This window comes from Tinamus guttatus, unplaced genomic scaffold (assembly GCF_059628265.1).
Source record: "Tinamus guttatus ecotype Peru unplaced genomic scaffold, ASM5962826v1 Tinamus_guttatus_pri_ptg000439l, whole genome shotgun sequence".
Lineage (NCBI taxonomy): Eukaryota > Metazoa > Chordata > Aves > Tinamiformes > Tinamidae > Tinamus > Tinamus guttatus.
Window position 1 is genome coordinate 87,528 of NW_028288973.1, and position 12,594 is coordinate 100,121.

The window sequence follows — 12,594 nt, forward strand, 5'->3', positions numbered from 1 at the left end:
GGGCCAAAAAGCCTCTTTCATTCCCATGATTAACAAGGTACCTCCAAGGTAACAAGGTACAGCTAAGAGGAACCTCTCTGGCAAGCACACTTGCTACCTGTGAGATACCACATTTTGCTTGGCACAGCTGCCAGACGCGTGCAGGGCCCCTGCCTGCTGCTCTGAGCACGGTGTGGGGCACTGATCTGGGGACTTTTCCTGGGGACACAGCTGGAAGGGAAGAGGGCAGCGCGCAGTGGGGCTCTGACCGGAGCGGACGCAAGGTGCGTAGCAGTCGGAGGACCCGCAGCACTCCCAGGATTTTGGCACCACCAGCAGAGGCCACTGAGACCACAATGTCAATGAGAGACACGAAGACCAGGAAGCCATCCAGGACGTTCCAGCTGCTGCGGAGATAAGCCTGGTCCCCAAAATACAGGCCTAGAGAGACCACCTGCAAGAGAGGGTAGAGGACCAGGGGTTAAATGGCTCCACTCCATGTTTCCTTGTAGAAGGCAGCCACAGATAGAGCGGGAGAATGGAAAACAGTTATTAACTCCACCCAACGCTTCCTGAGGTAGCAATAAGGGCTCATTTTGCACACTTCAATAAATCTCATTGCCTCTTTCTCTTTTTCTGGAAGGCTGTGAAGGAAAATGTCTTTGGGGAAAGCAGTGGCACATAACTACAGAAATAACAAGGCCATGCTCTAGAGAGGCATTTCAGCAAGATTTCCGTAGAGTTTTCTCACCCCTCGTCTGCCTCTCCGAGCAATAGGACACCAGAGAGAATATTACAGGGAAAGTTCCTGGCCATTTCACAGACCTGAGCTAACTATCCCAGACCAGAGATTATCCTTTTTTTTGAAGGTAAAATTTGGCACCGACATCTGTACTCAGACTCCTAAAAGAGTGGTCTGATTTTCAGCAGCACTGCCCTGAAAATCACACCCCTTTTTAGAAATGAATTTTTAGGGTGCTAACCTTAAGGTACCCAGTTTTGAAACTCTCTTTACTCACTTATGTGACACTTCTTCATCACAAAAGGGGAACAGCATGATTTGCGCACTATTGTAAAATACTTTGAAATCTATTAAATAATATCTCAAGTAAGAGTATTTTATTAATATTGTTGTTGCTATAGCCTTTGCTCTTACTCTGGAAGGAAAGGAATGGCCATTTGTCATTATTACAAAATCCATATCTGGAGCTCAGATATTTCTCCCAGACAACGAGATCCCTGTGTATAAATGCCCTTTTTATGCAAGAGTAGAGCAGATTGAACCCCAGGCAGTATCTACCCTTACCAAGGCACGGTGCAGGGCTAGTCCACTGAATAGCTAGAGAGATTTTGGAGGGGTGCTGCGCTAACATAAATCGTGTTGCTCGTCACATGCAGAAAGGACCCTGAGCAGTCCATCTCCAGTAACTTACCTTCAGTGTCATCTCAGCTACAAAGATTGCTGTGAAAATGTAGTTGGACACAGTAAGAAAGATTCTCTCCTACAAACAAACAAACAGAAAAAAAGAGAGAAAGGCCCTAAATATATCTCAACTTCTTCCTGTTCTGCTGTGAGACCCCTTCTATGAACTTGGTATCTCTAGCTTTCCTGTGAAGGGTCTGAAAGTTGGGGGAATAAGAGCATTGCTCCCTGGAAAAGGTCAGTGTTGGGCAGCATTCAGCTTTCACATCTTGACTCTGCCCTGTGTCCGGACAGAATCCCATGCAGCTCTACAAAAGCATAGTGGGTGGGATGTGCCATGCTTCCTCCAAGTCAGCACTGCTTAGTTTGCATCTGCTGCACCATCCCAAAGTGCTCCTGAGCACTGACCACTGTGCTGTGCACAGCATATTCTGTGGGACAGCTAAGGCAGAGATGCAGAAAAAGTCATTTGAGTTTGTCAGCCTGAGCCATCAATAAGTTCAGCTTAAAAGTACCGTAAATGAATGCTGACATACTGCTTCCACAGGGACTTTGCTACATATAGAAGTTACTTCTTCATTTTAGTTTCCAGCCCCTGCCCCTTTGACAAGCCATCTCTTACCAAGGGTAGCCTGTGAGACTCCCTCACCTTCTAATAGAGGGCACTAGGATTACTCTACTATAAAGAAGGCTTGCCTTACTATAAGACACTTCAACAGAAGCATGTATGACGTGAATTACTAATATCTGGGCTTTGGAATAGATGAGTGAGAGTTAGTGTTTAATGCCAAGGTTTGTCCAGAGGCTTTACCAGTGCCAGGAGCACTTACGAGCCTCTGCCAGAGGTCATGCTAAAAAGTAGGTAGGAGGGAATTCTCACCGTGCTTCTGTGTTCAATCTGTGGTCTCTCCAGGGCAATGGTGATGCAGTTCAGGAAGATGAAGGCCAGCACAACATAATCAAAGAGCTTGTGAGCAATAATTGTTTGGCAGAGGAGACGAAACCTGCAAGAGAAATCCAAGCAGGCACATGTGCCTTGGGCAGAGTTATATTAGGAGCTAGGACAGAATAGAGCATTCTAGCCAAAACTGAGCTCTGATTAGAGCCATAGCAGCTTTCCTATCACATATACTGATGTCTCCTATCCTGGCAATATCACAGAGCAACCCATGGTAACACAGCAAGTCTGCACCAGAGCAAGGAATTGAATCTCCATCCATCACCCCAGTGCTGGAGTTGTCTCTTACCCACTACGTCACTCTCCTCCCCTGTAGAAGAGAGTTTGACTCTACCTCCCAAACTCAGAGCTGCCTCACATTTGTATTTCATTACAACAATCACCCGTGTGCTGAAAGTCGAGGAAATGCAGGGAACAGTCATGGGGAACAGACTTCTGGCTGCTCTGAAAGACACTTTTCCCCTTAAAAGGTATCATATGGAACTATAATAAAACCCCATTCTTTTCAAGAGGTGATGCACACTTATGCAAATGCTGTCAGTTAAGGTATATGGGCATTTTCTTCTTATGGGAAGACCACCTTGTCAGGAAGAATTTGTCCTAAAATGTTTTTCTAGACACAAGGAATACTAACTTTGCCCTAAAAGATATAATATGGCTGCTGATAAACTGGCAGAGAAATGGAGAGATTGTTCTTGTACCAGGGGAGGTAATATCAGTGTTATGGAGTCATTAATAATGCATTACTTTTTCTTTTTTAGTTAATGTCTGTATTCCCTGTCTTGCTTTGCTATAAATATTTATGATTACAGAAAAGACAAATGGAATGCTCCTAAGAGAGAAAAAAATCATAATAGCCATTTAAGATTCTCTTCTTCCTTTTTGTCTTTAGAACTAAAGAAGAGAAATGCTGTTTGGCTAGGGAGGTGGAGATGGAGGAGACAAAACATATTTCTAACAGATAAGGTTTAAGTTGCAACCTAACATCCAGCTTATAGGGTGCAGCTGCTGTTCCAACAAAACCTGTCTTATCTTCTCAACCCTCTGCTAGTAAAAACAGCACAAACCTGTTCTGTGGAGAGAAGAGATATATGGACCAGTCCTCTCGTAACTCACACCAGTCTGGCTTGTAAACTTCCATCATCTTCCGGATACGAAAACACAAGCTCTGGAGGGATGCAGCAGAAGTTACTGTCACTGGTTACCTGCCCAGTTGCCTGACAAAGTCACTCTTTCTTTCTCATTCGATCCTAAAACATCACTACCTGGAGTTTCCCAGACAAACCAGTTCCACAGGGCTGCTTTTCATTAGCCCATGAGTGAGGAAATGGACTCAAAGAGCACCAAGCCACTGATAAGGATCTGCTATACTCGGGTCTGTTTAGTTCTCAGCATCTGATTTCATCCCCAAACTGCATAGAAATGAAACTGCTGGTGGCCTTTCTCATGAAGGATGGTGTCCATGGTCTCTTCTTAGTGGCTTGAAGTGAGTCTGTTACACTGGAATGGAATTTCCTAGATACCTCAGCTATCAAGAGGCAGACATCCCAGCCCAGGAGGCCCAGGAGAGGATGGCCTTCCGTAGGCACTTGGGCTTTGACGTTATTTAATTTCACAGGATATATTTCTGTTCAAATCTCTACTGACACTCCAGCTATGCTCTTTTACAGGCTCTCCCATCTATTTCGCAGGGAAATCTGACCTCAAGGATGAAGTTGGAGTTTCCCACAATATTGAGGCATAACTTTAGGTTCCTTGTACCAAATACTCACATAATCTATCTCCTCATCATCCTCTCCCCGCTCCTTGCGGTTGTTCATCTTTGGGAAGATCTCCTTTGCAATGTTGGGCATTTTACCATTACAGTCCTGGTGCTCGTTGACCCCGGACGCTGCCCCTGGCTTACGGGTCACTCTGTAGCCAGATGGGACTGATGCCAACTCCACCAGGTCACAGGAGCCCTTGTTGTCCAAAGAGAGCGTTCGGCGGTGATGAGACATCCTTCTAGTCGCATCTCGCTCCCCATCTGCCTCCCTGCGTCTCTCTCCAGACAGGAGAGATTCATGCTCGGCAGAGGGAGGTTTGTTTTTCAGGCTGTGTCCCCGAGCCAGGCTGTTCCAGCTGGAGCGGCGGCTCCCCCAGGCTCCGCTACGGCCCCAAGCACCATAGTGGGAACTGCGGGAGCTGGACTGTAAGAGAGTGGTACAGGAGTTCAGTGACTATGGGCATACGGAGGGTAGATATTGTTGTATTTCAAACCACAGACTTGTCCCTGGGCCCCTAAGACAGGAGATTGCCTGTTTTGGTCCTCGAGGAAGGTGCATGTTGGGAATATAGCAGGTACTTCTGTAAATCTGATAACAGATTGACAACAAGTTAGTAGTAGTGTTGGCTGTGATTACTTTACAGCACCATCTGTGTGTGAGGCACTTACAGGGAAAGTAAACAATAAAGCCAAAGGGCAGGTGCCTGACGTTGTCACTTGCATGAACACACAGCAGGAATAAACCTTTCCAAAAATCCGACTGGCAGCACTTTATACTGCCCTGAGGTAAAGGATAACACAAGGTATGGGGAGATAATCTAAATCATCGTCTTCGAGTAGTCTTTGTAAAAGCTAGAAATGATAAAAACGGTCTTGTTGGTTACAGTCTAGTTCCACCACATCAGCAACTTGTCACGTAGCACATGGCTGTCACCTCTGGTTATTTAGGAAAATGGGAGTATGAGTCCTTCTAGCACCAGTGTACCCACACAAAGCTGTGTGTATCAGTGGGCAAATTGTCTAGAGGTTGATATAACAAAATGGACAGGTCTAAGGTGTGTTGGCCAAACAGCCTGCATGTCTGGAGAAGTGCTAAGGGGCCACAGGGCTTGCTATGGGGGCTCCAAGTCAAAGTTTTTCTCTTCTTTTCTCTGAACAAAATCTTTCAGAAACCCCATCTGTTGTGAGGCTTGGCAATGCTTGCATCAGCCAGACTGTTCTGGTTCTCAACTCACTCTGAGGATCACCTGGGAGTAGAGCACCATTGTATTTATCCCATGCTCTAGGCAAAAGGGGCAAGGATAAGAAAACAGATGTTTCACTCTAAGAAGAAGATTCTGTCTGCTTGCTATCCCCTCCTCTCTAACCAGAAAAATAGAAAAGAACTGAATCCTACACTCAGCAGAATATAGATTGGTAATGTGGAAATACAGGTCAATCATCCAGACTGACTTGGTTTCCTAAGGAGAGGCTATGCACTTGTGTTATGCATTGTGGCAGCAATGCATTCTTCCACTGCAAACCCCAAATGATGGCAGAAAGACAGCAGACTCCTTGGGCTTTGAAAGGATGGTACCACTTGCTGTTCATTCACTCACCAAGGACCGCTGGTCATAGGTCATTCTCCCCAGGGACATCACACTACTCTTCCTGGAGCCAACAGCAACAAGGATCTGGTCTGGCTGCAGGGAGTTGCGCGAGGAGTTAGTGACCCCCCCAGAAGACACTGGTGGGTTAGAAGAGGGCAAGGATGGGTCCAAGTGTCCATTTGGTGTCACAGGAATTGCACAGAGCTTGGGATCTGAGTGGAAAGATGCAAGGAGAGGAAGAAAGAGGAAAGAAGGCTGCTTTCTCACCATCCAGCAACTGTTTCAATTTCTAGGCTGTTAAGCAATGTTAAAATCCAACACTGATCCATTCTAACTTAAGGCATAGCAGCAAAAGTAGTCAAAACTGTAAAGATCATGAGGTATTCCTCTCCAATCCCCAAACTGATGGTAACTCCCCTTGGGGCCAGAAGGACAACTGGAGTGCCACTCAGACAGACTCATACCGACAGGTAAAGCAAGAGGTCCAACCCTGGCAGCAAGGGGAGGAAAGCGTGCTTCTGCATGCCAAGAGTCAGGGGTGGAGATTGGCTTCTTCAGGTCTCAACAAATACTGCCAACTGTCACATAGGCAGTCACTATTTAAAGCAGTTAAATTGAGACCCTGAGGAAGAGATCAAGATGTGGGGATATCAGCAGCCATCAATGCTTTAGGCTCACCTTAAAGTTCCTGTGATCGTATTCTTCATGCCAGTCAGTTCTACTGCACTGGGACACTTAAAAAATGACTTAATATTGGCCTTTAAGACCCAGAACAGGTATGCTAAGTGCTGTAGAAGAACATGAGCCATCCAATATGCATGGAGAAAACGGGGCACTCTGTTTTAAAGCCTGACAGGACTGGAGCAAGCTTTTTTGATTTTCCTAGTGCATCCTAAAGATTATATATCCTGCATGGCAAGTACTGCACTTGGTGTTAGGGCCCTGTGCATACCCATAGGCTCTGTTACTGTCCCCCATTCTCTTTCCTAGGTGTATGGCTGACTGCATTCAAGGTCAGCTCTGATATTCTGCAGCTATATAACCTTGGATCAGACTGTTGTGACAACAGCTAGGTTGTGAGAAAGAGCTATGATAAGCCAAGTCTGGAGCCTCTGCTCCTTGCCTTGGGAGCTGCATTTAAGCTCAGGCCCATGTTGTTGGTCTTTGCTGGGCTATTCTTCAAGTATGCTTGTACCTGGCCTGGTGCTTTGCTGATCCTGACTTTGCCTTGCTGACTTGACTTCTACTTCTGACCTCAGACCTGTCTCAACACTATGGACTTGCCTGGCAAACACTGAGCCATTGGTTGACCCTACTGCTGTCAACGCATCTGCTCCGCTTACTTTGTGCAGATACTGCACCCTTGTTGGTGTGGTCTCTGTCTTGCCTGTGTGGCTATCACCCTGGCTCCCATCTCACCTTCCCCTGGGGAGCACGCCACTCTTACCATTCTGTGGCACAAAATCTTTTTTGAGATATATACCTTCTGTAGAAAGACATGAGATCTTCAAGGAAAAACTTCAAGTATTAGAGAACCTACCCTGCAGTTTGTAGGCAGACTGCTTCAACAGTTTGTTATCCTTAATTTAAAATATGTGGCTTTTTTTTTTTCAGTTTGAAATTGTCTAGTTTCAGCTTCCAACCTTTACAACCTCATTATACTTTTTTCTGCTCAATTAAAGAACCATCTACCATCCGAAATCTCTCCTTATGGTCGACACTTGCAGTGTGTGTGATCAAGTCACTTCTCTAGATTCTCTAAGGTTCATTAGTCTCTCACTATGAGGCAGAATTTCCAAATTTGTCTGGGTCATTTTTAATTTCTCTGTATTCCCTTTTCAAATGTGGGTGCCAGAACTGGACACAAATGGTACCTCTGAAATGGTACCTCTGGAGTAGAGACAGTATCATTTTCTCATTCCTATTTTCTGCTCTTTTCGATTATTCAAGAACTGCTGCTCTTAGCTACCACTTTCCTCAGGATATCAACACAGTTCTGAGTTTCCACCAATGACACCACAAACTGGTATAAAGTTCAAAATGAACATGTACAAATTAGAAGAAAACTTTCAAAATTGTTTTGCTATGGGAACAAGCAGATGCCACTGTGGAGATGGGGGTGAATTTTCGTAGCAATCTGCATTCACATTTTTCACCAAACAGCAGTGCAAGTTGAGCAAATGAAACTGTTTGCTCAGTGTACCTGAACCTTCCTGGACATCATGCAGCTGATCCAACTCCTCCACGTTTGATGAACTCTGATCTTCATCTGAGTATGACCGGTTGGCATCACCCTGAAACAGACAAATTTAGAAGCTGTGAACTCATGAAAAGAAAAAATATAGTTCTTTTCTTTCATTCTTGAGCACGACTGTAAAATTCCCCTTGGTATCCAGGCATCAGCAGGGCCCTGGGAAGAGTCCTGTCTGACCTGGAAGGGCTGAGATCCTGTGTTCTTGCTTTTGGAATGAAAAAGGACTCATGCTGGGAGCCTGTTGCAGAGAATGAAAATTGTGAACACTTTTCTCAGTGGCTTGTTTCTTTCCTTGGAAGGATTATCGCTGTCCACTTGTTTTTTGGATTAAGCCCACTCTGAACTTAAGCAGGGAAATGACTAAGATTTGATACTCTGAGAGTTCTCTAGTGTTGTCCCCAGAGTTTCCCCTTCTTAATACCTCTCTTCCTTCTCCCCATCAGAGACAACATCTGTGACTCACCTCAGCCTGGAAACCCTCCACCAGGATGGCCACCAGCAGATTGAAGAGTACATAATTGCCAAATGTCATGAGAGCCACAAAGTAAAGGGATGCCCATGGTGAGGTGGAGGCCATGCCATTATAAAGTACAACATTCCAGTCCTCCTGTGTTAAGATCTGCAACCATGAACAGAGGCCACATAAACCTGAAGAACATGATGACAATTCCCAGAGAATCAGAGTAAAGGACCTCTTGACCACATCAGGCCTCTTAGCTTCTCTATAACCACCCAGCCACTGCCCAGTGTCACTGGCTGGCTGTTTTGCTGATCTGATAATGCTGGCTGAGCAAAAAGAGTGTACATCGGGGTAAGCATGTGCTGGTGTTAAACACAGGAGTTGCCCCAACAGAAGTGACTTTTGCAAACTGCACAGCCTTCTGTACTGTTAGGAGTGAGTACAATGCGCCACACAGAGAGATAGCACCTCCTGATGTTTTTTATTTTGTCCTGGCCCAACTGGAGAGAGGAAAGTGGGCTCACCTGGAACACAGTGACAATGGCCCACAGCAAGGAGTCAAAATTCTTGCGGTCAGGAACCGTATCTCCTGTGTCTGTCCTGAGGCTGAACTTGCATCCAAAAATGTGCATTCCCAGGATGCTGTTGGGACAGGAAGAGGAGCCCAGTGTCCAATTTAAATATCTCTGCCATCACAGTGAGCTTGTTGGAGAAGTTCTCTTTTCTTCATGACAGGCTAGTGTAGTACCACAGGGCTGAGGGGCAGAGCTACACAGCCAGAGCACTGGTACCTATCTGTGAAGGAAGAGCTGCATCCTCTAGCAATTCCCTCCAGCTCATCCCTCAGACCTGCTCTCTCGCCATTACTCTTGTTTGTTCCTGTCTTCTTCTTCATTCCCTCTTGCAAACAGCATACACTCATGGTGCCTTGACAGACTTTCCTGGATGCTTTCTGCTGCCCTCCTGTTGTAATCAGCATGCAGACTGGTCCTATAGCCATTACTGGTTACCAGTAAGGGATCATGCTCAAGATAGATGTTTGCTGGCAGTATTTCTCCATCCCCTTCAGGCCAAATCTGCTGAAAGCAATTTAGGGCAGCAGTGGCCTCAGCCTTTACGCACACATAAATGTCTCTCAGTACTGCCTAAACCTAGAGCGATGGGCAAGATGAGTCACACACACACATTGAAATTGTCAATATGAGCTAGGCAGCACCTCTCCAATTTACTGTGATGCAACTGCCTCCTCACCTGAATATAAAGATGAAGAGCATGAGGAGCATGCAGAAGGTGGCTACGTTGTCCATAGTCTTCATCAGCACCACGAGCTGGCGCCGCAGCGCAGGCATGAAACGCACCAGCTTTAGCACCCGTAGAAGGCGGAAAGTCCTCAGCACCGAGAGCCCCCCGTCTGACTGGCCGATGATCTCCCAGATGCTACAGCCCAGAGACAGGCACAGAAAGTGCAAGGAACAAGGGAACAGAGAAATGAATAAATGGGAGAGAGAGGGGAATAGCAATGCTAATCCAAGTTCTCACCTCTGCATTGCCAGCGTTTATACGAGGCTCAAAGAGGGAAATCTGCACAAACAAGGTATACTTGGGTGTGTATAGTGAAAGCTTATACTTATGTGTAAAAGGTTGCATTTCTCCCTTTCAGAATTTAAACATGGCACTATATGTTTCAGGAATAAGAAAATTATTCCAGCATTAAATCCCAGCAAGGTAAGTTCCTCTACCAAATTCTAAACCACTGTAGCTTTCTTCACTTACGAATTTTGACAAATAATTCAAAATTAATGCTTTCCATGGACTTCCAAAGCAGCTGTAATTGCCTCTGTTCTACAGGGGAGGGAACTGAGGGACAGAAACACTATGAAGTGGCTTGCCCAACATCACTCAGAATGTTGGAAAAGGATATCTAGTCTTCAAGTCCATTTCTTTGTGCACCAGCTCAGCTCCCTTTCTTTTATAGCTGGTAAACCCTTTTGGGAAAAACACATGAGAATTTACAAGCTCTCTGGTGTTCTTTTCTATATGTACTTCGGATGACCCACAGGGCCTTTGTCACCTGATGATGACGATGATACTGTCAAAGATGTTGTAGGGGTTGCGGAGGTAATCAAAAAGCCCAAAAGCAGCAAGTTTCAGAATCATCTCCAGGGCAAACATGCTTGTAAAGACAACATTGCTGATCTCCAAGATGTTGGTCAGTTCCTCTGGCTGGAAAGAATACAAATTCAGAGAGTCAAACCTGAAAGAGTCCTGATGCTATCAGGAAAAAACAAAAATGCCACTATCGCCTTGGTACAGGCTCTGTAAGGAGCTATGAAGGACCATGGGTGAGATTAGAGTAGACCCTTTGTACTGTTATTCTGTTCCACATTTACTACTTTCATCACAGATTATGTTTCTAGTGAATGCTGAACTTGTACAGTTTTATTGGAAATGGTCATGAGCCCCATAGCCATTTAGGCAGCTGACAGTCACCAAACATATCCCATGCCCTACTCTATACTCCTCTCACCTGGCTAGGGGCTATTTCACTTTGTGCAAAGAAGATGAGTATTTTTTGAAGCAAGGAGCAGAGACTCCCCCATTTGCTCAAAAGCAGCTAATCTGTGGCCAGTCACTTACTACAATACATTCCTTTGAGGTTTTCACAAATACCTCGGCACAATTTGTTGCTAAAATTTTGAAAATATTTGGGTGAGAAGAAAACAGTTCCCCATCTTCTTCTAAATCTCACTGCACTTCTCTGCCCCCCTTTTCCTTCTATTTTTTCCCTTCCCTCCTCATTTCCTACAAATCCTTGGTGGAGAACCACTATTTTCTTTGTCTTGCTCTGGCAATCTTTTCTCACACTTCCGTCCTCACAGGGGTCTCGATAATTACTCAAGAGAATTGACAGAAAGGAGGAGCACACTGCTAACATATAACAGACAAGGGCAAGAGGAGCACTAGAGGGGGAAGAAGAGAGAAACAGGAAATGAAAGCAGGAGGAGAAAGGCAGATACATAGGGTGAAGCCCTCTACAGACCTCACAAGATGACTGTGATGCTAAAAGAATCACAAAACAACCTAACCCTACCCAGGCATTTTCCTCTATTGACTCCCAGACACATCTTCCACCCACTGTGACAGAGCCTCCTTCAGCAGAGACCAGTGTATTTGTGCATGTGAAAAAAGTGTTTTAATGACTTCATCAGTGGAACAAGCCTGAACAAATTAAATTACTCCTCCCTTTGTTTCTCAGATTAATGACTTTTGCTTCACTGTGTACAACCTTGGAAACTTCTCTGACAGGGATAGGAAATGATCTAGACAGTTTACTCAGGAATAAGGAAATGTCCTCACAGAGGGAGATGGAAGCTACACTCTTGTCTTTGATGAAGGATGTTGCATTCTTGCTGCCCCCTGTTCGAAAATAAGGTGTTCCCTCTCCTGGATTTGGGGTGGACTGCTTTGCATAAAGCACCTCTCCTTCCAGCAGTGCACCAGGTCAAACAGCAAGGGCTGAGGACCTTAATGAGGTGAGATGCATGAGAAGCAACACATGCGCAAGTATGCCCCTGCATACATATACCCAGAGACATGCAGAGCCCACGGAGACTCTCACAGCAATGACGAGGTATAAAAAACTGCTAAAACAGAAGAACTTCTCCCTGTACAGGGGGTCACATGCTGGAGGTCCAGACTGTGGACAACCCATGGCCTTCAGGTTATACGAGCTTGCCGGGATGGTCCACATGGCTGCAGAATGCTGCTGGTCATCACGTTCCCAATCGCTGGGACAGGCACTCCAGCTCCAGGGGACTCCCACCAGGCTCCTGGGGCCCAGTTTTCCTATTTACCTCAAGGCAGGTACACCACATCTCAAGGCAAGGTTTAACCTACTTTGCCAATGAACCCCAGCTCCAGTTTCTTCCATCTAGTTTTTAGCATGACCCTAATCCAGGCTCATGGCAGCAGGTAGGAGCACTATCACTCTCTACTGATCGATGCCAAATAGTAGGCCAAAGGCCCCGCACTTCTTTTATGGGGATCTGAGCTAGAAAGACTACTTTTTTGAGTATCACATAAAATGGGTGGAAGTAAAAACCTGCAACAGGCTGTTGCTAGGTGAAAAAAAAGAGGAGAGACTTCTGGCACAGAAGAAAAACAGA

The 12,594-nt window shown here is 45.5% G+C and overlaps 1 protein-coding gene across 2 annotated transcripts in view; it reads right to left on the bottom strand.

Moving 5' to 3' along the window:
* Positions 1-12,594, bottom strand: part of CACNA1I (calcium voltage-gated channel subunit alpha1 I) — an 86,739-nt gene that overhangs the window by 22,577 nt on the left and 51,568 nt on the right. For both annotated transcript variants that reach the window (XM_088531891.1, XM_088531892.1), the window contains exons 9-19: positions 10,500-10,651; positions 9,680-9,865; positions 8,953-9,070; positions 8,432-8,587; positions 7,918-8,008; positions 5,724-5,926; positions 4,133-4,549; positions 3,428-3,528; positions 2,283-2,406; positions 1,413-1,481; positions 249-433 (exon numbers count right to left, since the gene is read on the bottom strand). In XM_088531891.1, coding sequence (XP_088388017.1) covers positions 249-433; positions 1,413-1,481; positions 2,283-2,406; positions 3,428-3,528; positions 4,133-4,549; positions 5,724-5,926; positions 7,918-8,008; positions 8,432-8,587; positions 8,953-9,070; positions 9,680-9,865; positions 10,500-10,651 — 1,802 coding nt within the window. The remainder of the gene's footprint in view (positions 1-248; positions 434-1,412; positions 1,482-2,282; positions 2,407-3,427; positions 3,529-4,132; positions 4,550-5,723; positions 5,927-7,917; positions 8,009-8,431; positions 8,588-8,952; positions 9,071-9,679; positions 9,866-10,499; positions 10,652-12,594) is intronic.